Below are 26,563 nucleotides of genomic sequence, written 5' to 3'. Positions count from 1 at the left end.
AGTTTCATTTATTTATGAAACACAGCCAAAACCTCTATCTAGTGCCTACTCCTGCCTGTTTGTCACTAGCTATGGGAGAGACTACATCACCCTTCCAAAACCTCCCCCTTCACACACTCTCTCTCCTCTTATCTTCAACATGTTACAGGAAGCAAGAGCCAGGAAAAAAAGAACCCAAAACAATAACAAAACCAAAAAAAAAAAAAAAAAAGAAGCATAAATAAAAAAGAGAGAAGTGGAAAATAGGAGGGGGAACAGGGTAGGGGAAGAAGGTGCACAAAGAAAAGACTGAAGCAGTACGAGGAACATGGGCTCACTACTGAAAACAAGAGATGAGCAGAGTAAGCAGGAGGAAGCTGCATCACAGCTTATCGATAGGGACTCTCAGAAAGACTCAATAACTAGCATGTACCCCTTGAAGCCGCTGAAGGAGTGTGGATAAGAGATGCACACAAATGACTCACTTTTATCTTTGATACCTGGCAAGCATTTTTCATCCTGTGTTCAGCTTTGTAAAAGACAAGCCAACAGCCTGCTGGATAGGAACAAGCACAATGGTGTGAAAACAACATCTCAAGCCTGCAAGGCTGATATGAGGGGTATACTGGTTGGGGGAATGTGATTATCTCTTCTCTCACATTCTTACCCTGAGTGAGCACTGAACAGTAGCATTAGGAGCTACAGATAGATGAGATTTTGCTACTAGATGTGTTTTAAGATCATACGAGCCTTTTCAGCAAGATTATTTGTACCTTTCTTTTCAGGCATTGCTACTATTCCAAACAGAGCTAAGAATGGGAAAACTGTTTGTAATTATTCTCTTGTCCTCGGCAAGCTGAACAATATCCTGCTTTCGCTCTTGCACAGTCAAGTACTTGAGTTGTATTAGGAGCAGTATTTATGAAAAATGGAAGTTAAGACAAAACCTCTGTTGCAAAGCACCTTACCAGTAGCAAGCCACCTTGTAAAACTTCCAGCTACTTTGTCTTGGGTAGGTTACCTTACTCAGTTTGGATAATCAGAGAAGAGAATTGGTACCATGAGACTGAGGCATAACTAACCTGCCACCACTCATACTGCCAGTTTTCCCAACTAACTGATTATAAATCATCTATGAACTAGGGATAACCAGCTCAGGAAAACCATGAATCATACTGAAGAACAATTTGTAAATGCAAAAAACCAGAATTAGTCAGACTAATTCATTAGTTAGGCATCGTTTGCTAAGCTCTTGTGGGCAAAGGCAAGTCTCAAGAGTGGCACTGGAAGATGTCAGGCAGACCTAAAGGGAAAACCTCATCCCATGACTCCCAGACATTTCCACTGAACCCACCTGACCTCTCAGTGCTGGTCAGGCCCGTGTCCGGCTTTCCCTGGCCAGCCTAATAGAAATCACTCCTGTCCTCTGGATAACAGGGCTCACAACAACCGTGGCCAGGCAGACACCTCTGCCTGCAGTGAGCAATGGCCAGGAGGAAACTCCCCTCCTTTGCTCTGCTGTTTCCAACTTAGTCAGTAAAGCACACACACATGAAATGTGAAAAAAGCTCCTTGTTTCCCACCCCCATCAAACATCCAGCTGTCATGGAGTCTTCCCTGACAGCACAGGTAGAGAGAACCTTGTTCTAACAGCTGGTCTCATCGACACATCATCCCCCATGACAGATTGCTAGGGACAAAAAGAAAGATGGCTCAAACATGCTGTCAGCTGCAGTGATTGACATTGTGTCCCATTTTCAGGCAGCAGAGAGCACAGCTGAGGCAGGATCCTGCCCTCTCTGCTCCCAAATGCCTGTGGCAAAGTTGCTGCTTTACCCCCAGGTCCCACACAGCAACCTCATTAAGCTTCAAGCACAGCTTGTCCATCAAATGCTATTGATCAGCCAGCTCTCCTTCTACCTGTGCATGGCTGCCACTCAAACCCACCACACGTGCCAAACTTCTCCTCCTCTTGCAGCCTAAAATGGCAGTGTCACCTCTCCCTTCTCTTGCTTTCCCTGGCTTTGTATCATGATGGCTGTTCAAACCATCCACCAAACACAACTCCTGTTGACACACTGGCTTCTTTCTGCATCCTTTCTGCCTCCCTCCGGGCTGCGTTCTGCACAGTATCACGTATGCCACTAGCACAACTGAAGGCAATTGACCTGAGAGCACAAACATAATCTGCCTATTCTCACTGCATGAACAGAAGTTGAAATAAAAAAAATCAGAAAAAAAAATCAGTGGGAGAGATGGGAAATTTAAAGCTGAAAAAACACCTTTTCCTGCTACAGGGGACGACTCAGCAGGTAGGTAGAATTGTGTTGATTTGACATTGTCCCATATGACAGTAGCCTGTGATCAGACATCAAACTGGCAGGCAAAAAGGAAGACAGGACTACAGCAGCTTCCTGGCAGGCGTGACTTGTAAGCCATCCTACAACAGAAGGTCTGCTCTGAGATTCAGTCCTGGGCAAACATGGAGAGGCGAAGTCCCTGCAGTCACCAGTCCTAATGCCAGCAAGACAGGACGAGCACAACCTGTACCAAGTGAAATGATGAACAGTAAAGGGATGTGCCATTTGTCACACACTCCACAAGCGTTTTGATCCATGCAGCATCTCACATGCAGCCATGACCACCATCTGCTGCTTCATGGGAAGTCACACTCCCTTCCTCACTGGCTGGGACTGCGATGCTCTAGCAGGGAGGAAGAAAGGAAAAGTCCCTTTGCCATGATGCCTCACACTGGGACATCAAACTGGGATGTCTAGTTAAGTAGTTTCTCAGCAAGAGGACTTCTCAGCAGACGCAGCAGCACAAGCCCCTTCCCTTTTTTCTTTTTCACCTCTTCAGCTCCTGCAGTGTCCCCCAGCTGAAAACCCCACTGCAGCACTAGTGGGGGATGCACAGGATGGGGCCACTGGGGACAGGGTGCCCCAGCGAACCTCGGGATGAGGGCTATGGAGCCTGGCCTGTCGGCAGCCCCATGTCAGGCTGTTACCTTGGTAATGACAGCATTGCCCAGACAGCATGTAAGCCCCCGGAGCAGCAAAATGTTAGACCCTTGGTTTGTGAAGTGAGTTTGGTCACCCCAGCCTGCCCTGAACAGAGCTGCTTCCTTTGCTAGGCCTCCATGTCCCCCTGTCCCCAAGCTGCAGCCCTCAGGCCACCCCCAAGGTGCTGGCTGCTCAGTTTCCCAAGAAGCTTCACCTGAAGACATCATTGTGTCTGCAGAAGAAAAAGGATTTAATTCACCTCCGAGAGCACAGAGCTGGGCTGCTGCAAGGGCCACCACACGCTGAAGTACACCACTACCCCCTTCAGTACACTACCTTTCTGCGTTCATAGCCTTTCCTAACCTGGGGCCCAATAAACATGTGGGTTTATAATATCTAGAAGCAGAGAAAGCAGTACTGCACGTGTCTGTCTCAGGTTCATGCTCTTTTTCAGACACTAGTTACTGCTGAAGACAGAGGAGACAAGCTTTTGGTGTGGATGTTCTCACTCCTGATGAATACAGGGCTGGGTAGATTAGTTTGCTCTGGAAGTTTGTTCTAGCCTGGTTGCACAAACTAGCTGTTTATTTTACAGGGTTGCTTACAAGCACTGGAAGATACATCCAGCTTCACTAGGCTGGCTACTCATATGCCGAGGGCCACACAAGTGGGTTCCATCAAACCATGGTGCTGCATGAATGGGGAAAGCACAGTGGTATGAGTTAACAGTGTTCTCAAACATATATGTAAAAGACTATGGGCTGGTGCACTGCTTGCTCATCCTCCCTTCCGAGAAATACCACCCCTGCTTGGCATGTGAAGAGAATGAGAGATGTCCCTGCCCTGGTCTGTGTGCCCTTGGAGAGGTGTCTGGCTCCGTGTGCTAATGGAGCCAAAGACAGACAGCAGCTGACAGCCACTGCTGAAGTGGGCTCAGAGGAGGGTAAAAGAATAACTCAGAGGCAGAAATGAAGCTATACAGATCCACAGCCCGTGGGCCTTGGCGTAAAACCTCTCCCACTGTCTTGTGATGGCTATCAGCGGAGTTAACCTTCTGCTCTAATCACAGTCATTAAATTCCTGCTAATGCCCCTGTCCTATGTCTGTCCAAACAGCTCTGTTATCTGTCACCTCCCCACACGGTGAGCCCGGCTCCCCACTGCCGCAGCTCTCATTAACACCGTTCTGGCTGGCTGATGAGGCAAGTGGCAGCCGGTGCAGGAGCCCAGATGAGTTTTGTAGACAGCAGGGGATGTTTATCCAACATGGAGGGGATGAAAGTACAAACAAAGACAGACCATACAATTATTCAGCCATCGCACAGGGCCAGTCTCATTAAAGACAGTCTCCCTGACAGGAATTAATCTGAAGTGACAACCCACTGAGCTAATTTAGCAAATGGGGCCAGGGCTTGGCCTGGTGCAAATTACAGGGGTCTGTCTGGCCGGTAGAGCTGAGCCTGCTCTGAGGAGGGGAAAGGCAGGAATGTGTTAAGCTGTCCCAAGCCTGCATATCAGAAGGTCTGGAGGAGACAGCAGCCTCAGGTCTCCTCGAGGGGCACAATGAAGATTAAACTACCCTACTGCACCAATACCTTCTCCTTCCTCTTTCTCCTGCAGCCTCAGGTCACAGATGGGTTCCAGCTCATTAAGTGCACAGTAATTCTGCCACTATCCCCTGTAACCGTAACCACCAGCCCAGCTCAGATCTTTCCTCCAGGATGCAACCTGCTTGCAATATTAGATGGCTTTTCATTTCTCTTTAATGTTAGAGCAGAGCTCTGGGAGGGGATAAAATACACAGAGAGAAACAAGCAACTTAAAAGGCTTTTTATTTTTTAAGCAAAGATCTGGTTTGGGGAGGTTGCTTTGAATCCCCAAGCAATGAAAAACATTTTCAGTTAGAGTGCAGTGTCTCAGTGCCTTTCTATGCTACAAGAATAAACAGAATTTTAAAAAAAGCTGACCAAACAAATGCCCCAAAAGCCTCACGGCATCTGCCCACAACCAAACCACCCAAGGCTGCAAGCTTATGAAGTTCACTGGCTAAGGTGAAGGTGGTTGGCACTTGGATCAGTTGCCTTAAATCAAGAAAGGAAAAATCTCCCAAATCACTGGACAGAGGTCTGTGAGGCCCCTGCAGTTCCTCAGTGGGGATGTTTTCCCCTCTGAATCACTACTCAACACACAAAGCTACTGCCTAGCCCACCTGACAGATGCACTCCAGGAAATAACAGCCTATTTGCCAAGACATACAACACAAGCTTTACAAGAATCTTGCTTCACGTTGCTATTGTATGTGCTTTGTACCTGGGTCAGTGGCTCCAAGCTGTCAAGGCTGTTTATTTGGTTTTAATCAAAGGTTAATTTTTATTCTACTGGAACAGGTACATCCACTGTGCTGCTCAGCCTGCCTCGCAGTGCTGGGAACAATCAGCTCCTGTAGAAATGCACCTGCCTGTCTTGCTGGGAGACCCTCTGCATCACTTAGGAAACCAAATTCCTCCAGACTGCTTGCAATCCCCCCAGGAATGCCCAACCAGCCCTCGGAAGCTGTTGAACCGGAAGAGTTGGAGGAGTCAGAGCACCAGCCAATTAATAAGCAGCACTTGGAGGCTCACCCAGCCCCATCTTCAGCAGCTGCAGTAAGAAAATTTAATTCAAGGGTTCCCAGGTGCCTTGCAAAGCATCCTGCTACTTAGGGATCTTCATATTACAGATGCCAAGAGCTCTTCGAGTAAACTGGGGAGAGCAAAATGAAAACCAGTAAAGCATTTTGCAACCAGTGCACATCCCAGCTGGCTGCCCTTTGGATTCCAGCTCAGCAAGAGTTAGTATCTCCCAGAAAGCCCCTCAACCACCCTGAGACTGCATGCTACTGCTGTTCCATTCATCCTTAAGATGCTGAAGAGCACCAGCCACTGACCACTGAGGCTGGGGATGTCCCAGAGCTGGAGGAGAACATGAGCTGGATGCCTCAGTAAATTTTCATCAGCTTGATCCTGGCAATAGCAGCCATGACTGGCTACATGTAAGGCCCATTTTATCTGAGGAGGATATTCGACTTCAATCCTAGCTCTCTCAGAGAATTTCTCTGCCACCACAGCTAGTGCCTGGAAGTCAGTGTATCCACTGAGGAGGGTGCACAGGCAAACAGTGGCTTTTCATTCAGGCACACACAAATCCCCTTTCCTAAGAGCTCTCCAGTCAGCAATGCTTTTAAGCTTTTGAGCTTTTCACAGTTATATTCAGCAATGTCACCATGTTCTGCAGTCCAGCAATGGAACAGCAGGACAAAAAGCTCAGCCCAGGTGCCCCAGCACAGAGAGGAAGATGCAATGAAGCAGCAAAGCCTGCAAGATGTGGAGGAGGGCGATGGTGCAGGGGAAAACATGAAAGGTCAGGAAGTGTCACGAGGCTGCTTGGAGCCCAAGTGAGACATTGTGAGGAAAACACCAGGAAGGCAGAACAGGAGCACAGAGGAAGTGGCAGGTTGGAGACGAGAGGGAATGTGATCCCTTGGGACAAGGAAATGAAAAGGGCTCAGTGAGATCTCGCCATGAAATGCAAGTGTCTTCATCAGAGAAGGGCCAGGAGGAGGCAATACCATGAAAGCCTTTTCCAGAGTGTTTCCTGCTCGCACTTCATAAAAGTGGGAATAAAAGTCCTCTGCTTCATCCTCTCTCTGACCTCCCTTATTCAGACCCAGATCAGCACAATGGCACCTGTAGCCTTTTCTAAGACATTTGCCATACATGAGACTGGGCTACAGCAGGTACAGCACTCCTCTAGAACACACCACTAAATCGTCACAACTATGCAGTGATGCTGCAAAAGAAATATTAACAGCAGTAACCGATGGGGTATGAACAAAACAAGGCAGGGTGTAAATTTGCACGGGTACCCAGCTTCCTTTGTGTCATAATTTAAAGCAGAAATGCATTTCCCCTTCTCTTGATCCCTTTCAGTAGGAGCTTAATGAGGAACAGATCCAAGATTACTTTTAGGTACTGCATAAAAGAAAAAACCCTCAGCATCACTGGAGAAGGATAAAAATCACAAATTACCTCATGGAATTGCAGTGCTGATAATAGCAAAACTCAGCTAAGAGGGAAAGCGTACTATGACAAACTGCCTTCATTATTAGAGGCTCCCCTGTGTCCTGTATTATTATTAAGCACTGACAATGTGCTCGGCATGGCTTGAGTAACAAACAAAGGCTGTCCCACTCCAGAGAGCTCACAATCAAAAGGAGATATAAAACTGGAGCCTACTGTGCAGAACTAGAGGAAAGACACACTTGGATCTTTTTAATTATTTTGTTTTCTATCTACAGTAAACAAACTTTCCTTGCAAAATGCATCTGCTTCCAAGCTACTCCTGAACGGAAAGAATCACGAATTTTAAATGTCCCTATTTTTAAAAAATGTTTAAGGCAGGCACTTTGCTGCTTGTGAATGAAAGTACCTGGCAATCCTGCTAGGTTAATGTGCTCTTTGAAAAACATCAGGCTCTTTTCCCTATCCTTCTCCAATCCGTGATCTCTTCAGATTTCTCTCAGTTCTTCCCTCGCCACCTCTGGTATGATTTCCCTTCAGACTCAGAAACCTTGAAACCCACTTGTCTTCCCCTGCAGAGTTTATATAGTCCAAATAGCTTCATTACTGTGACAGTATGAAAGTCCTTCTGCAACACAAACAAACAATGACTTTTTCCTGCCTGGAAAGCTCTTCAGCTTATTCCATTTATTTCATAGGAGTGTGGAAGATGGAATCCCACTTGCTTGAGTCTTTGGCCTATAAAATCTACAACACCTACTAATGACTCTGGGGTTTCGTTCACATTAAAAGCCCCTTCAAAACACTGAGCACAAACAGTTCAATGGGAAGTAGTAAGGCTCTGAAAGTCCTCGATTGTACCCAACACCAGACGTGAAAATGAACACCAAGCTGTGCACTTCGTCTGTCTCTTCCATTTGGTGGGGACGGTGCAAGACCATCAGGGTCTGGCTGTTCCACCACCTTCAGCTCTCAGTCGGCAAGGAGACGCTGATGTAACTGCCTCCTGAGAGGTCCTCTTCCCAAGGGCACGTGCCGAGGCTCCAGAAGAGCAGACCTTACCTGCCGGACGTCCAAACGGTACTTGAGGATGGGATCCACAGCATCGGGTTCCTTCTGTGTCCACTGCAAGATGTAAGAGTAATTCTTGGATTGCTTCTGGCTCAAGGTGGGGTTCGGAGTGTCATAGTAAAACTCTGGGCTGTAAGCTTTTGCTGGAGAGAGTTAAAAAAAAAAAAGAGGGAGGAAAATAAAAGAGCAGGATGAAGGTGAACATAAATTACAAAGTGATGTGGTCAGAGTGGAACAGCTCTGCTCACCCAGTTCATCCACTTGCCTTTGACATGACGGAAACCTTTACTGTTGTAGCTGGTGTTGCACTGATGTGCCATCATTTTCTGTGAATCTCTACTGCTTTCACAGCCTAAACTACTGGGAAGGTTATCAGCCCTGCAACACCAGTGGGGCATGACCGACACTAGAGAAGGTGGGAACAGCTTCAGTTCTCCAGCTGGAACCAGCTCTAATCTTTTCTGTCTTGCTTTGTAGTTAAGATTGAGGTAACAGCTTTAAACTGGCACTTCTCCTGTTTCATCTGCTGCTTTACAGAGTCTCCTGCTAACAAACCCCGAGGAAAGATCATTTGGCTGGTAGGTCGTAGGAAAAGAGTTATTTATCACACAGGGACCATGGCACTAAAAATAAGACCTTGCTCCTTCTGTATCTCCCCTGCCTTGGCAACACAGTGCTCCAGCCTCTTTGTAACACGACAGTCAACTCAGCAGCAAAGGGGATGCTGACCTCAGCCTGGGTAGAAACAGCAGGAGCTTTTGCAGGGGTGGAGATGTCTTTTCTAAACCCATGTCTCCCCTTAAAAACAGAGGGCAGCAGGAGAATGGCAAACACAAGAGAAACAACGTACCAGAGAGAAACTGGATCGTTCAGAGAGGGGATTTCTCATCCTTTTCCCAGCCGCTGCTGTCCTGAACCACTAACAAACAGGATTTGAAGGCTACTACATGGAGCCCAGCAGCTGGTGGACTAATGCATAGGGCCCAGAAGCAGCTCAAGGTCTTACCCACAAACTGGTTTTGCCCTATTTGAAATTACCTTCGTTTCACCCTGTGCAATTCAATTTTTGGTTCAGGTCCTGCCCTGGGCCAGGCAGGAACTGGACCTGAACCAAACCTCTCCTCTCTGAGTTCAAGTCCAATCTGGACCTGCACAGACCAGAAAGATGCCTGGGCTGATTCTGGAGAGCAGAATGGCATGAACAGCATCTCCCCAGGCAGTCTGCTGCACCTTTCCACTTGAATCACAGGTCCTGCCACTCTGTGGGGTTATAATTAGGCTCAAAAGGATTCAAAGTTTATTTTTTATGAACTCAGATGGATAATATTGATGTTTATTTCCAAGTCCTTTTTTTCTTATTACTTTTATTGACTTGAATTTTTGCACAAGCAAGTTCAGAAACACCTCAGAGACTAATTGCTGCTTATTTGACTTGTATTGACTGTGGAAGTCAAGCTTCATAATGGATTCAGAAATAAAATCAGAACTGATGATAATCATCATCTTGCACGATATTAATTCCTTATTAATTGTCTTCAAGATGTAAACAGAGGCTAAAAAAAAGTTTTCTAATAAAAATGCAGCACATCAAGATACTTTTAGAATTCCTTTCTGGAAACTTTTACTATTGCTAGAAAGTTTTGTCTTTTGCTTACAGATGATTGGAAGAGCTGAAGGTTATGCACTCCATCTTTCAGGACTTTTTGGTGCTTGTGGCTAGTGGCAATGCAGGCAGTGACCTGTATGGGCTGCCCTGATAAATTACTCAAGGGGAGTGGGTTGGATGTTTCACTATCCTTCCAAAACATCTCAGAAAGCTAATCTCCTATCCACAGGAGAAACCAATTCCATCCTGGGCAGGTTTATACACTTTGTTTCCAGTGCACTGAACACCTCAGAGTCAGAAATGAGTCACTGCCTCCCTGTCAGATAGGAAGGTTTATGGTAAAGCCATAAATCCAGGAGAACCTTCTTTAGCAGGGGGTTGGACTAGATCAGAGGTGTCAAACTCATTTTCACTGGGGGCCACACAAGCCTCGTCGTTGCCTTCAAAAGGCCGAATGTAGGAGTAGCTACATTTACACAGTCCTAAAATTATATTCAGCTATTTGAAGGCAACCACGAGGCTGATGTGTCCCCTGGTGAAAACAAGTCTGACAACCCTGGACTAGATGACCTCCAGAGGTCCCTTCCAACCCTAACCATTCTGTGATGTTTCTTCTTTCAAAGAAAAGAAACAGAGAGAGACCATGCCATTCCCCATGCTCACGCAGGGAGGCTGTGACTGATGGGAATTAACACTTGAGCAGCCCTGAGCCCAAGCAGAGCAGTCTAGCCACTAGGTGAATTTTCAGGTTGCTGTACAGGCTCAGAAAGTCTGTCCAGGACACAGGTGGAGATGTCTGGAGTTGAAAAGCCACCACCAGATATCAATGCCTTGGAAACGGAGAAGGGATGCAGGAAAATAAATGTATGCTGCTTTCCTGATGAGCGCTCTCTAGGGATGCATGCTGCTTTCTGCTGAGGGGATCTTATCTGGTGGGGTACAGCATACCACACCAGGTGGCAATATGTATTTTTTTACTACTTCCAGCAAGACACCCAGATCATGGGAGCACTCCCAAGCTTGCTAGGGACAGAGTTTGCTGTGGTGGCTCATAGTAAGATATGGCTTGCCATCACTTAGTGACATGAGAGTTGCAAGCATATGAAGAAAGAGTAGAGAGAACCAAACCTCTCATGCAAAATCCACTGCCAGACAGATTCCAGGAAATCTCAGGGGATGAGAACAAGGTCGTGAAAAGGGGTCCAAACAGTAGAAGCAGTTTGTGCTTCCCCATTTCTGAGAGCATCTCAGAGTTATAGCATACCTGAGCTTTTCCAAACCCTGGGAAAGATCTGCTTCAAAATCAGGCCTCTCTGGATGTTATTTATTCTCATTTGTTCAGCCCTGACTTGAAAAGTATTATAAATTGGCTCTGGGCTGAAAACCTGGTATTTTGGCTGAATTTACTGCTTATTAAGGCAACTTCATCAGAGAGCTTGTCTAGAAACTGGTGACCAAGTCAATTCAGGGGTCATGGGAAAAGCAGATTTAATGATCAGCTGGAGAGGCTAGGTCAGATGTGTGGTTTCAGATGCTATAACTCTTCCATCCCTCTTTGCAGTTGCAGGTGCTGGAGAGGAGTCCTGCCACGGTGCCTGCCGGATTCACAGAAAACCATGAGAAGCAAATCTGCTGGGTACTGGTACCTACTCCCAGCTCATGATTGTCCTAGCAGGCATTGTGAGACATGGACAGGCAGGAGACATAGGGAAAGTACACGAATAAATAATGCAGTGTTTGTTTGACTGTTTCTAAAGGCGAAACTAGGTTTGAAGCCTACTGGGGGGATGTAGAGAGCCCTTCACTCCCCCTTGGTCAATACTTGTCTACGATATAGGTTGTCCGAACTTGAAAGCTAACGGCAGCCTTGAGTTTAAGTCCTGTATCTTTCAGGCAAATGGTCAAGCACTGCTAAAATGTAGCAGCGGCTGCCACTAACTGCCCTAGGTCCATACCAGACTTGAAGGACCTCCTGAAGGATGGAAGCAGATCTCCCTGTTGGCTTCCTGAAAGTCAACCCTTCTAAACACAGTGCCATGCATGGAGGAGGCAGTAGACGTTGCTTGTACTGGCACCAGTTTATTGGGAGCAAGCTTCCCACGTTCATGACCCCACCCAACATCTCACTCTCATGTGCACCTCCAACTTACCAGACACTTGGAAGAGGCAGGTGGAGACCCCCACGTCGTTGGAAATGCTGCACTCATAGCTACCGCTGGTCTCCCGGCTGACGGTGTCCACCTTCAGCTCCGAGTAGTCCTGCTGCTCTGCCAGGGGCTGTGCCAGGAGGGTCCCATTGAAGCGCCAGACGGAGGTGGCCACCTTCATGGGGCTGCCCTTCAGCATGGTGCAGCGCAGGGTGACGCTGCGCCCCATGCCCTGGCGCACATCCAGGAAGGCTGGCTCCACCACAGGGGGGACTGGAGACCAAACAGAGCAACAGATGTGGATGCTGTCAGGGAACAGCCATCTAGCTCAGCATGTCACCCCAGTGGTGCCTCTGAGGAGACAGGCACATATGATTTCCAAGAGTATATTTATTTTTCTAGTGGAAACCAGGCTTCATCAAACCAAAAGCAGCAACAGTCATCTGACATGCCCTTCTGACTGAGCTGGAGCCACCTCCCACCTTCCTCCCATTTATTAGGTAGTGGTGGCCTTTAGCAAGTACTCATCCCACAGTGAGACACTGTTTGGACGAGCTGCCATGCCCTGTTCTTTCATGTGAGAAGTGCAACTCAAGCAGCTGACCATCATAGTTTGGATTCAGTCCTCAGATCCTAACCCAAATAACCATAGTCCTCATACCCACCATAAACTGCACTCCCTGAGAAGGCAGGTGTGTTCCCAAGCAGTTACATTAATGTTCTTATGGTCAACATGCAACCGGGTTATCAGGGACAAATGGGGGTCCCCATAGAGCACAGACCAGATCTTAGAGGGCCTCTCCCAAATACGTCAATACAACACATCAGGGACTGGCTGCAGGGACTCTGGGTCCTATTTTTATCTCTGGAAACAATTCCCGAACATTGGGAGTCAAGTGACATCTTTCCATATCAGCTTCTCTGTCAGCAGTATGAGAATAGTGATGTGTGGCCACCTCTACAGCAAAGGGAGGAGTTGTCTTGTTCTTTAGCCTTGTAATAATTTACATGAACCTCATGATTTGGACATGGTCAAGGCAGAGCAAGGAGAAAGTCTGGATTGGTATTGCCTGGGTTACTCCTTATTTAATGCAATGGCAGAGTACTTCAGCCTCCACAGCCATCTGATGGACACGTTTCACTTGCAATAAACTGTTAATTAAAACACTACAGCATGGGGAAAAAACAGTAGCTCTCCCTCTAGAAAGACTTCCTGAACACAAACCAGCTGTTAGCCCAAATGTGACAGTGGGAGAACAGATTTGTAGCAGCTCCAGCACAATCACAGCTCACCTTGTCCACGTTCAAAGCACCTGCTCTTCCACAGACAACTTCTATACACCACAGATCTACAAAGCACCTGCCTCCTCTAAAGGTCCAGAGGGCTGTCAAGTGTAGTCAGGTCCAAAAACCAGCAACACACAGCATCTGCAGAGCCACAGACACAGCTCCACAGGGAACCATGGGTCACACAGCATCCCTGAACACAGCTGTGCGCAGAAGGCTCCAGCACACCAGCCTCTCTTCTCCTATAGCCTGACTCCAGCAAGACTCACCTACAGCCCTGTAACACTAGTGACATCTCCATCTTCACCACAAGTGAAGGTGGTGCATGTACCACCCCACAGGTCTGCATGCACAGTGTCCCCTCTCCCAGGGACACAGAAGCATCTGTGGGTATGCAGCATTACAAGCATCCCCTTCAGTGGGCAGCCCTTGTTGGGCAGTGGCTGATTGTTTTCCAGGTATCCATTCTCAGCTCTCAGCCTCTGGACCCTTTGCTGCACTTAAATGGATTAAAAGCAGCCCTTGACTGAGCTCACATCACCGTGCTGAGTGGCATGGTCAGCTCATTACAGATGGCTTTGCTAGCAATGTGTCTCTGCGGGTGCTCCAAGCGCTGGCTTGCCTTCGGCTCACACGTCTCCCACCTCACGGTGAGAATAATGTGAGAAGTTGTTTGATTAGACCTAGTGCCACAAATGTGTCATCTCCATCCCTCGCTGCTATTCCATTTCTTGGGTCACATCTGCTCCTTAATTGAAGCCGGTGGGGTCTCACATTATAATCAAGGCCAGCTGGTGATGTAGAAGAGAAAAAAAAAAAGTGGAAAAAGGAAGGAAGATTCAAAAAACTGGCACAAAAGCTCCAGATGTACTCAAAGCAATCTGTCTCATGAGGAGGAGAGAGAGGGGTGGGAGAGCAGCTTTCCCCACTGCACCAGGTGGTGCCAGTGTATTGAGCTGGGGCAGAGGAAAAGGTCTGAAATCAGACAAAGTGTCCCCACAAGGACACGTGTTACAAGGAAAGTGCTCCCCTGGATCTCCCTGAGGGAGCGTCTGAGGCTGGTAAAGGGCCACAGAGGAGCAGGGCTGGGACAATTCAGATGCTTCCTTAGGTCACAGGAACAGCAGGACAACCACGGATGCAGAAGATATTTAATCTTCTTCAGCTGGGAAATGGGATTTACTTGATTTGCACTGGGACAGGCTCTGGGTCTATTGTGAAGGGAATGTCTGAAAATGCCTATACAGTAAAAACTGATTACATTTTCTCCTCCTGTCTCTGGCACTAGGAAACACCCAGTAAGCATTAACTCTGCAGGTAGTCCTGGAGCCCCTGGGTTTTCTGGAGAGAGCACTGAGGCAGGCCATCTCATCACTGCAAAGGATGCACGCAGTCCTACAGCAAGGGGCAGCTGCTGCTGAAAGCTGCCAGCGGATATGAAAGCAAAGAAAGGTCAACAGCAATTACAGAGCCAGACATCAGCTCCAGCCTCCAACGCCTACTGGGGAGCCCACACTTGTTCACATAGGTTATACACAAAAGGAAGAACCAGAATCAAGGCAGGGATTCAGACTGCAAATCCTATATAGCCTTTTCTCTTCTTGGCTTAAATGCAAAAGAAAGCTTATTTACACGAGCTGGTGCTCATGCTCCCAGAATTGGGAACGAACAGCTCTGTTACCCCTGAGATGGTGACTGTCTCATAGCGGAGACCCCCAACATGACTCCTGCACAGGCACCTTCAGGGAGCTCCAGGAAATGATAAAGATTTTCCAGGTGCCTCTCATACCCCCAGGGAAGCAGCATCCCCACTGGCAGCAAGGGAGCTGTTCTGCTCAGTACAGCAGTGTCTGGCTGTTCTGCCTTGCTAAGCTGAGATGATGCTTTTTGAGGAGCTTGGGTATCAGTCCCAGTTTTTAACCCAGTTCCAAAGGAGGGTCGTTGTCCAGAAGCTGTAGTCTGAGAACTGTGAATAGCATATCCTGCTCAATCCCCAAATGCTGACTTGTTTTGAAAGGGCTGTCAGAGCTGAGGAGCTCACTCATAACCTGTTTTCTGACTCACAGGCAGCACTTTCCCCCCTGTAGCCACCCTGACCAGCAGCTGATCTCTACAGATGCCCAGCTGCCTGCATTGTATCTCTGCTCCATGCAGCTGCCACAGGCTGTTGTGCTCTCACTTTTCTACAGGGATTTACTTCCCACAGCGTTTCCTCTGCTGCAAAGAGCACCACAGCACAGCAATGACCAGGCAGAAGAAGAGAGGCACAAGCAGAAAGATGGCCTGCCTGATGTCACGCAAATGAGTCCTGTATCCTGAGCCATGCTTCAGCCCTTAGCCAGGCTTCCTCCCTTCTGAAACACACCCTCTACCTTCCAGAGTCGGTCATAATTTACGTTTTTATTTAAAACTAGAAAGTGAAACATATAATACAAGTGATGAAAACAGCAAGTCTTGCTAGGTTAGAAAGCAGCTTTATTTTCAGCAGTTCTCAACCCACTCTGCTGAATGACTCCCTCCAAGCTTAGCCATGCAATCGCAGCGCTGGTGGGACGCCTGCTTGCAGTCTTCACCTTATCCCACGTGTGAGAGATAACTGACCACTCACTTGCAGGATTAACATTGCAAAGGACACACAGGTAACCTGGTATGAAAGACTGCACTTTGTGGTATGTTACAGTTACTAGCTGTGTTTTGTTACCCAAAGTGGCTACTGACACCAGGCAGTAATTTCTCTCTCTGGAAAGGAAATCATCATAGGCTGCCTCATCACAGGGCCTCATGAGATCTACATGACCCCATCCAGTATCCACTTAAATTCCAATAGATACCCTTCTGCAGTCACACTGGATGCAGTCTTCCTTAATCTTCTCTAGACAACCAAAGTGATCCCAGCAAAAGGTGTCTTCCTAATCCAGCCCCTGGTCCCATAATCCAGGGTAATAAAGATGTCACAAGTACACCCCATAAACGCACATTAGGCACCAGCAGTTTTCCATGCAAAGACAAATATCCAACTAATACTTACAAGCCCAGCCTCATCTGCTTGTTTCTGAGAGATAATATAATTGAGTAGTTAGAAGATGGAGGAAGGCTTGCTCAACCTATTTCAGCTAAAAGCCAGAATCTCTTTCATCTTCTATGCCTTTTGCCTTTGCACTTCAGTCTCCCCACGTATAAAGAGATAAAACGTGTATTTTTTGCAAAGTGCTTGAAAGCCGAGTTGCAAGTATTGTTATTTCAAACAAAACAAATTTGTTTGAGTACATTTTCTGCTGGACAAGTGGGTGGAGGGACCGGAGAAGCAGGGCTCAGAGCAGAGAAGGCTTAGTTCTGTGCTAGCTGACTGCTTTTAAATGAAGAGCAAATGAAATGTACTCACTACCAGCTTTTCTGCTTTCCTCTTCTCTGAACGTTCCAAGCCAATTAGCTCAACTAGTCTGTACCTTGTTACAATAAAGAAGGGTTTACTAAAGGATTTCCTCTTCTGCATGATGAGTTGTGCTGATTAATACACGAGACCCCTAGCTCACTTTGCAGAGTGCTTTGGAGAAAGTCCATCCCAGGTGCGAATTTCTAGACCTTCTGCCTCACAGATATGCCTCCTCAAAAAAGATCTGTCCCAGACATACCAGAACTCCACTCAGACTCCCTGCCCAATTAATTCATGCTAACAAGACACTACAAAGACAAGTATTCTTCTGCAGTGTAAAGCCACCTTGTTCCCATGCCTCACTTACCTTCAAGTGCCTGGTTTCAAAACAGTACACTCCCCTAATTGAAAAGGTAAGTGGAAAAAGATGGTGTATCTACAGAAGACACATTCAAATTTGTATGTGAAATGCATCCTGGTGATACTCCCCCCACCCACATACAATCCAATTAGCAAAGTTATGCTCAAGATAAATAAATAGGGTGAGAGACTGGGCATTTCAGAACTAACACCTTCAATTACTGCCAGACCAATGCCATAACCTAAACCTAGATTTTTTTTTTTTTTTTTTTTTCCCCACAAACTACATGAAAATACTGTCTCTAACTCACAGTCAATTTTGCTAGTTACAGCATGGTGAAGCAAGATGACAACTATGGTGGATCTTCGATTCTCCTGACCACCCACATACCCACCGTCAATGTATAGCAGTGCCAGATCACCAACTCACTGCTCAGGTTCTGCCTCTGTCTTCTGGAAGATAACGAGATGTCAGCTCATACCCATGCATCCATTATTACATGCTTCTGTTTAACAAATCGGGCTGGCAGTGACATGCAGCTCCCAATAGCATATGAATAGTTTAGATCCAAGCATTCACTAACAGTCAGCCAATGATACTCTTTCCCCAAAAGCACCTTATATGCATTAACTTTTGGCAGAGAACCAGTTATCTTACTACTCAATAATTCATAGGTGAGCTACTTAGCTGGGTAGTTCTGGGAATAAAGCAACTCAGTGCCAGTGCAAACTAAGGAAACCTTAAAAAAAAAAAAACAGCCCACAAAAAAGAACCAAATTAGATTCTTCTTCCAAAACAGAAAATCCACACCTTTCCTCTTACTTGAGAGTTTATCACTGGTTTTTCTTTCCACCTAACCCAATTCCCTTGCTCCCCATAGGTGTTTTATGTTCTCGTAATCAACTGTCCTATCACCAGTAGCCCGGAATCTCAACAAATACTGGAAGGAGAGAATTCTTAATCCGCTTCTCCTCTCTCAAAGTCCTTGACAAGATGATGTTGACATTTTATATGTGTATGTGTGTATGTATATATATTGTATATATATCTTTACAATTCCGCTTTATCTCTTTCCTCTGCTCCTCAAGGGGCAGAAGCGCAGCTTTAGTTCCTATTTAGATTTTGTTTTCTCTGAGCAGAAACACTGTCCCAGAGCTTTAAATGCTAGAGTAATCACATGTAAAAAGTTTGAGAAAGGAGAGAATAAAGGAAAAACCTGAATCTACAGCTCTGACTCTCCTCATGTACCTGGCAGAGCAGGTCTCTGCCTATAACGGAGAAGAGATCAACAGGTATCATTTGCAACCTTGTGAGCAGAAACAGATCTGCTTGGCCCATCACAGCAGAATGCATTCCCTGTACTTACATACACAGTGTGAAGAAGGAAAAATAAGAGGGGAAACATCCAATCTGTGATGTTCATCTTCCTAGGACAGGCCACCCATCTCCCTAAGAAGGATTTTAAGCAACTGAGAAAGGACTGATCATGTCCCCAGGTTTGACAGCGAACCTGGAAGCTACCTGGAACAGGACTTTAAAGCCCAAATTTAACCCATTTAACTTCAGTCTCTTCATTGAGCCACCCAGGTTAGGAATGCCTTCTCCCTCCAAAGCCATCAAGTGAGAGGGACATTTCCAGAGGATGATTCAGACGGTACAAATTCCTGGCTGGCATTACCTTCCTCCATCCTGTGCCTGAACAAGGAGCCTAAGGTGATCCCAGACCCAGCAGCTGGGTGGGATGAATGCAGACCAAAGTAAACACTTGTGCGACACCTTCACAGAAGTGGCCAGTGCCACCCCTCTACATGAGCCTCTATACAAACTCTCAGTGCCTTGTTTAATGGCTTCATCAGTAATCCAGGTCATAGCACACATCTGAAACTTGGGCAGCATGTCCAGCTCTTGGACAGGAGACACCTCCTGCGTTCGAGCTGCTGCGTGCCACAACAGAGCTACCCCAGGAAGGAAAACAGACACCAGCCTGTGCATTCTCCATAGCAAATATATATTGTGATAAATCTTTGGATTCCAGACAGCATCCATTTAGTGCCACTGCTATGGCTCATGTCCAGAGTATGCAGCTGCCACCTACAAGGAATCAACCTAGTTTCCCCTTGTCTCCCACGGAGGACCTCACCCCCAACAAAGAGGAGCTACTAGGCAGAGGCGGCTGCTGAGTCCAAGTAGCAGTTCAATAGCAACAGGGTACTATTCCATCAGTAGCTGCCTGAGCAATTCAATCATCTCCATATGTTTAGACCCTTTTAATGAAAGAACTGTAAGTTAAGAGCAGGGAGACTGCAGGAGAAAGTGCCTCTGACAACTGCAATCCTGTCAAAACGGAGAAGAGTCCCTGTTTTAGAAACACAATGATTGTCACGGCCACAGGTAGGCAGAGCCTTCTGCTCACAGCTGGGCTGCAGCATTACCTCACCTTCTGTTTTCTAGTTTGAAAGCTAAATTGGGAGCACTAAATGATCCCTCCACAGCTGCTTTCCAAACAGGCAAGCAAAGCAAGAGGCAGCATAGCCAAAAGCATAAATGTTGATTTAAAAAATCAGACCTGCTTTAATGATGGGTTGGTGGGGTCAGAGCTGGAAAGCGGAGAGATCCAAGCCAGAAAGAGACTGGTAGGGGAAAGAGGGCCATCCAGGGCAATTAAGATAATCAAATATTAACCAGCACTCCTTAATGTGTTTACTTTGAATTTCTGTCCATACTAGTCAGCAAAAGGGACACATGGGGCAAAGCTAGACCACGAAGAATTAATGCAGTGGGTCTCTACTCACCTGCAGAGTCGAAAGAGGACAAGCTTCCCCATACAAACCAGGCTCTTCCTCAGCCTCTCCTTCAGGCCTAGTAGGGAATTTGGAGTAAGGAGGAAGAACTCAGCATAGAGAAACACCACTCCATCACTCCTCTATCTGCTGCCTTGGAGTTCTGCTGCCAACCATTTAATATCCTGCTCTGCTGTCATCATTACCCCATTTTTCCATCCTTCACCCTTGATTGATCTTGATTCATCTGAGGAAGATGATAACAATGAAAACGTAACTGTTCAGAAAGAGGCTGAAAGGATGCTCCAACTAAAAGATTTATGGCAGATGTTCAGTCTCATAGATGAAGCAGCTGACGTCAACAGATATCAAAGCAATTTTTCCCAAATGAATTAATGTAACAAGGGAGGTGGTATATACAGGAACTTAAGAAATGCATGCAATTTAAAAACACAGGATCAGTTGATGTAGCATAGAGAAAGGAGAGACAATAACATTTTTTACTGTGAGCATTTCTGCTGTCACTCTGGATGGTTACCCCTTCATCATTGTCATCATCATCTTCAGATGAATCAGGATAGATTAAACCACTCAAGGGCGAAGGATGGAAAAATGAGGATAGGTCGAGGCGGTCCATCAGATGAAATAGCTGAGGTCTTTCAGAATAGTGACCAGCTCCAAAAAGCCAGCTGCCAAGTAGCCACCATCTCTTGTCTTCCCTCTCCATCTCCACTGTCGCTTGCATGCATTTAAAATGTGTGAATTTCATAAGTGTCTGTGTCCAACTACACCCCTAATTAATTAAAAAAAAAAAAAGCTTTATCTGTCATATCAGTAACTGTCATAGCTTTTCATGAATGATGAATGTATCTTCAGTGGTTTGCTGGTTAGAGAGAATGATCTCCCTACATCTTATTCCCAAAACTGGTAACCACCTATGGAGAGAGCAGAGCATTTGGAAGCCACATTTCTTCAGGCCTGGATGATACCACTTGTCTCGGAAAAGTAGGTGGAGTCAAGCTATGGAGAACTTGCTCCCCCACTGGGTGCCTCATGTCTTCTCTCTGCATTGCCACCGTGTTTCCAGAGAAGCAGCACACCAGCCCCACTGCTGAGGCAGAGGCCGCCCCACAGCTCACGTCTTTCCCTGTGTTAGGAAGAGCACTGTCACTTCTGACAGCCGCAGGTGGTGTGGGCTTCCGGAAATCACACTCTGGGGCTGGGGGTCTGCTTTGCAGCAGAGGGCATGGGAAGGAGGCCAATGACCGAACTGGCAATCATTCAAGGACAGCAGCCTGCTCCTTAGACCTCCCCATCTGGCTATGAGCTCTGTCCCATCTCCTCTGGACTTGGACCAGGACAGGGAAATTTATTAACAGTCCCGCTCACTGGATAAATCTGCTCTGACATCCTATTTTCCAGGCTGCTTCTGTGAGTGACCTCAAACTGGGCCAGCACTACAGGAACCATTTGGAGGAGCAGCATCCTCATAACATGGGCACATGCCTACCTCACACAGCTACTTTTTCATGTTGACTGAAGAGCACTTAGGTTGCAGGAAAAGCCAAATGCAGGACAAGTGAGAAGTACACACTCCATTTCTTCTCCTGATGCCTAGATTTCAGGCAAATGCCTGAAGCTGTTTCCATAAAATTTTTGTTGTTCATGTACATTCCTGACTCTTGTGGGACACAGGAAATAAGGCCACTACCTTTCTCATTCTCACTCCTTGCATCAAGATCCGAAAGTGGATCCTGGCCTGAGTCAGTCCATCAGCAATTATCAGCCCGAGGGGTTGCGGCAGCACACACTGTAATGTGGCATCCTGCTCCTTTTGGCTTCTCCACGACAGATAATAACACCTGCCAGAATCAGATACTTCGGGTGAAAAGGACATTTTAAACAATGTTTGCTGAGCCATGCCACTGTGATGGGCAGAGAGCATTATAATTCTGTGTAGTACTCTGTAAAGAACCTATGTGGACCTAAATCTGGGAATACCTGTGATATCCGTGGCTAAATCTGTGATAAAAATCAGAGACAATGGAAGGACAGGCTTCTCTATGTCCTGTTTGTGAGACTCTAGCTGGATTTGTGTACCTTGAGCTGAATTAATCAGTGCAAAAATGGTAGAATAAGAGACTGACAACAGATCATAAAAACCTTAAAAATGCCGTAGAAAGTTAAGAGGAGATGGGGGAAAACTTCATCTAGCCAGGTTTTTGAAGGGAAGTTTATTATAGCATCCTGCAAACACTAGAGAAGATAAAATTATTCTGTACCCTCCATGCATGTATTGCCTATGGGAGTACAAACATGAACCAGTTGGGTCAATGTAAGCAGAGGAGACCTCAGAACAGATGGCAATAAACCTTTTTATTCCTTACTGTTTCCATAGGGGGGGAAAAAACAACAACAACAACAACAAAAAAACACCTCATGGAAGATGAATGTGGGATGCAACTTTACAAGTTAAAAAATGAATGATGATTAATATAGTTTTATGGGTCCTTGGCAGCCAAACCGGGTAGTGTTTGAGAAAGCAACAAGAAAAGTAACTATCTTGTCATAACATCCTCAGGCACTGGAAAGATCCTGGCTTGCTTCCACACGACAGACTAATTGAAGATGTAATGCTATTCAAATGTAGCCCACATTAAACAGATTAAAAACACATTAACTAAAAGAGTTCAAAAAGAAATTTTAAATGGGTGCACGCACCATTGAGATCTCTCTAGTGAGAGGGAAGACTTTTTCTAGGAAGACTTCTCTAGTGAGTTCCCATACAAACCTCTTAAACTGATGCTATTTCATATCTTCTTCAAGGTCAAAGACCCAGCCGGCAGGCTGGCACAGCTAAAGCGTATAAATTACAAAGTCCACAGTTCAGGCTGTGTAGCCAACATCACAAAGAACCACGTTTGGTGCCTAAATGACCCTGCATCCTTTTGCAGCTGGAGATGGGGCTTGTGCTTTGCTTCCTCCCCTCCCACACAAAGGGAGAGCACTTTAATGTGCAATAACTGACAGTCACCATCCTTAAGTGCCCCTGTCAGGTTAAGATACTGACACCTGCAGAGGACACAAAATAGGCAGCAGCAAATAACATACTAGAGAGATACCTCACACAGGAAAACTTGGTCTGCATAATGGAATGGGCTTATGGTAACAGCATTCAATTTACCTCAGATAATGTAAAGAACTGGAAAAAAAAAATGTCAAGGAAAGAATGAATCACTCTTGTTAGGAAAGAGACCATGACTCCAAGAGGACCCCGAGTTGATGTAACCCAGTGAACATCAGCTTTCAGCTTAATTCTGTGGTCCAAAGATGTCCAAATCCTTGAATGATTAAGCCAAAGCTTGCTACATGTAGTGTGAGATGGACATCACCTCTGCATCTGCATTGATGAGATAATTTTCGAAACTTTTTTAATACAGGTGACCACACTGCCAGAACGATGTAAAAAAAACAACAACAAAACAACAACAAAAAAAACCCCACATCAAACCAACCAGAACAAAAAACCCAACCAAACATCAAAAACAAACCAACCAACCAAACAAAACCAGAACAAACAAAAACACACAAGCCTGAGAAAAGGGCTATAAAAATGAATCAAGGCTGGAAAACGTGCCTTGCAGTGAATGGCTAAAGAGACTCTTTCTGGATTGCATACTGAAAAAAAAAGCTAAGAGATTACTTGTTCCAGTGTCTGATACTACACAAGGAAGAGACTGCTGATAACAAATAGCTCTTTATGTGAGAAGACAAAAGCATAAACAGTGCTTTAGTTGGAAACTGAAATGAGACAGGCTTAGATTAAGTCATGACAACTGAACCACGAGAGAAAAAAAAATGCTGGTACAACTTACTGATGCACACACTGAATTCTCTGTCATTTTGGTCTGTGGGTAGATGCTGCACTGAGGATGTACAAATAATCCAAGTTTATACCCACAAAGGTAAACTCACCTTGTTCCTCAGCTCCACTGGTAAGAGAGACTATGCTTGGTATTTAACTAACTCTCCTATCTAGACAAACAGCACAAAATGGCTAGAAAGAGATTCAAAGAGCTTTTGCTTTCTCACAATGATGAGGAAGCTGAAGTCACAGCATTTTGGGTGGGTGGATTAAAGCACATAAGAGTTTCCAAAGGGTTAAAAATAAAAACCAAACACCATCACAAAACCCAACCATCTTTCATCCTCTCTTTAAAACTTTTAGGTGGTTTCATTTGCATCTTTTCATTTATACATGTGAGCTGGTTCCTAGAAAGCTAATCGGAATGAAAACTCACCCATTTCCATGCATAAACTTGGACTTTTGCAAGGCCTCATTACAAGCAGCTCAAGGGGAAGAGAAAAATCTCCAAACCACACAAACCCATTTTGAGTGTTGCTCTGTATTCCTCCAACCAACGGCCATCATCTTCTCATCCCTTTAGACCCATTATGCTCTTTCCAGCAAACCACCTTAGATGGAGGGCTGTTGCTTCTCCCTCAAGCCCCAGCTCCCCATTTTACAGAATAGCAAGATGTCAGCTAAAGGGCCTGTATTATGCATAAGCTATGAAATGCTCAGAAATGCTCAGAAAACCCCAGCAGGCCTAGCACTATTAAGCCCATCTATATTGCATTAAGTTGTTATTAGCTACTGCATTCTAGCTTATGATTAGGACAGTAAAATATTTCTTTGCAATCAGCACTTGATAAGGAAAATCCCTGTTCTATGCAAATGCCACTATTATTTATTGTTCTGTTGACCTCAATCACAGCCACTGTCAGGAACCCCTGTTAACTTTGGCACTTGGCTGATTCCTCCCATCAAAGGCTTGGCTGAGTTGGGCCCAGAGCTGTAGCATATTTGCAACAGAGATTTACAGCACTCAGTTCTTCAGACATGAGAGCAGGTCACAACAGATCAAGAGCCTACAAAGGCTCAGCTGGAATGGCCTTCAGTTACCATTCTTTCTTTAGCCAGCAGGGATTTATCCCAGACGCTTCTTACCCACAGAAATTGAGTCATTTTCAGTCTGCTACATCCCATTCATCCCCTTGCAGCTTGGCAAACAAGCAAACAGTCTCAGAAGTCAGCTTCCTCCCAGTCCACAGTAATGAAAAATTTCCATGGTTGCCTGTGATCACAAACGACCCTAGAAACAAGGACTCCAAAATCATACAAAATGCAACAGGTCTGCATGCAACTAGGAAATTTAAGCACGTCTGTCAATCCCTGGGACCAATGAGAGTTTTGCAAGTTCATCACTGGGTTCATGAAAGAAAACCGACTGTTTTATCTCAAGTCCTGGAGGCCAATTAAATTTGAATCAGAAGGAAAAGCTGAGATAAGGTAGGAGTGTGTGCACACACATGCTTATTTTTGTTTGCAATAGAGAGGCAAAGAGAAATGGAAATCAGGAACTATATGAAGCAGAACAGGGTGAGAGGTGTGCATGTTGGAAATGTGATCTCTGCTCATTGAGAAAACACTGTTTCCTGGATTCAAAGAAAAAATAGTTTCTTTCTCAGAGACTGCCCCAAATATAAAAGCACAAACTAGTAACTGAACAGTTGTTTTCCCACAGAAAGCTCCAAAAGGCCCATATGCCCTTCCTGAAAACTAAATGCTCAGCCTCCCAGTACAGTCTCCCAGAATGGAAATGGCAGCAGGAAGATCTGCTGCGATATGGAGAACCTTGAGCACCTCTGAAATTTAATTCCCTTTCAAACAGTTTCCCTGTACAAGTGAACATAATCGATGCTGTTTCAGAGCTTAGGGTCAGGATGATCACATCTAATTAAAATTCAGAAGCCTCCCCAGATGCTCAGTTTCCTACTAGGGCTTTGTCCTGGTTTTGTTAAAAAACCAAGTTTCTCTTTTAGTGAATTTGCCTGTCAGCTAAAGCTGCATAATAGCTGCATTTTCCTGGAGAACCAGATACATGTTTTGGTAAACATAGCAATGGAATTTGAACTTATTGATAAGCATTGATGGACATCTCGCAAGAGGGGCAATGAGAAACAGGTGACCAGGAAACCGACCAACTGTGTATAACATTCCATTCACTTGAATACTTCATATAAAAGTGGGTGATCACAAGGACCTCATCCCTTTTCCCTTTCCTTTTCCCTTTTGCTTATGGCTGACATTAGGAGAGGACCTTGCTGGTTGTCCCTGCGAACTGAGGCCTAGTGACAGACTGAATCCAGCTCCAGTTGGCTGCAGAGTCCAATCCAGGACTTTGGGTGCTGGCTCTGCAGTTGCTGAGATTTCCGAGATCAGTTTTGTATATTTTGTATTATTTTCTCTATTCTTATTAGTAGCATTAGTAAAACATTTTTAATTTTTCCAACTCTCTTCTCTGTGTCCTTCTTTCCCTCCCAATCGCCTGTCCTTAGTGGGAAGGGGGGAGAAGCAGGGGCAAAAGGGGGGAAGCGGAGGGAGAGGAGGCTAACAATACGTCTGCCAGGGTTTTATTGTCACCCCGCAATCTTAACCCTCGACAGGCTTCTGTTCATATCAGGAGTGACTCGGGGTCTTCCCTGCATGAGCCCCCTCCTCAAAAGCAGGATCGCTATTCTGTGAGTTGCCTCCACGCGCCTGCCACAGTCCTCCAGTAGCGCAGGAGAAAATAGCCCTGCTCCAGTCCCAGGGCACAGGGAGTAAGTGCAGGATAGCAGAGGACCCTGCTCCTGCACCTTCATAGGTGCTGCTTGACATGGTTTATGGCCCAGAAATCATGAGAGAAAAGCAAAGCCACAGGCACAATGGCATGGCACCACAGAGCCCTCTCTCGGAAAGAGGCTGCGGAAAAAGAGCTCCTGCTTCCCTGGCACAGGTCCTGTGTCAGGTCTGATGTCTGATGCCCTCCTGCAGGTATGGGCAGATGTTTGCAT

The 26,563-nt window shown here is 45.9% G+C and overlaps 1 protein-coding gene across 5 annotated transcripts in view; it reads right to left on the bottom strand.

Annotated features, from left to right (window-relative positions):
* The window catches only part of MDGA1 (MAM domain containing glycosylphosphatidylinositol anchor 1), a 151,458-nt gene that overhangs the window by 46,810 nt on the left and 78,085 nt on the right, over positions 1-26,563 (bottom strand). For all 5 annotated transcript variants that reach the window (XR_011738280.1, XR_011738281.1, XM_071806126.1 and 2 more), the window contains 2 exons: positions 11,866-12,135; positions 8,101-8,252 (listed from right to left, as the gene is read on the bottom strand). Coding sequence is in view for 3 of the 5 variants with exons in the window: in XM_071806126.1 (XP_071662227.1) it covers positions 8,101-8,252; positions 11,866-12,135 (422 nt within the window). In the remaining 2 variants the exon portion in view is untranslated. The remainder of the gene's footprint in view (positions 1-8,100; positions 8,253-11,865; positions 12,136-26,563) is intronic.

Source organism: Patagioenas fasciata, chromosome 3 (genome assembly GCF_037038585.1).
Source record: "Patagioenas fasciata isolate bPatFas1 chromosome 3, bPatFas1.hap1, whole genome shotgun sequence".
Taxonomy (NCBI): Eukaryota; Metazoa; Chordata; class Aves; order Columbiformes; family Columbidae; genus Patagioenas; species Patagioenas fasciata.
Note: the sequence above shows the minus strand (reverse complement) of the source record. Positions and strands in the feature narration are given on the sequence as shown.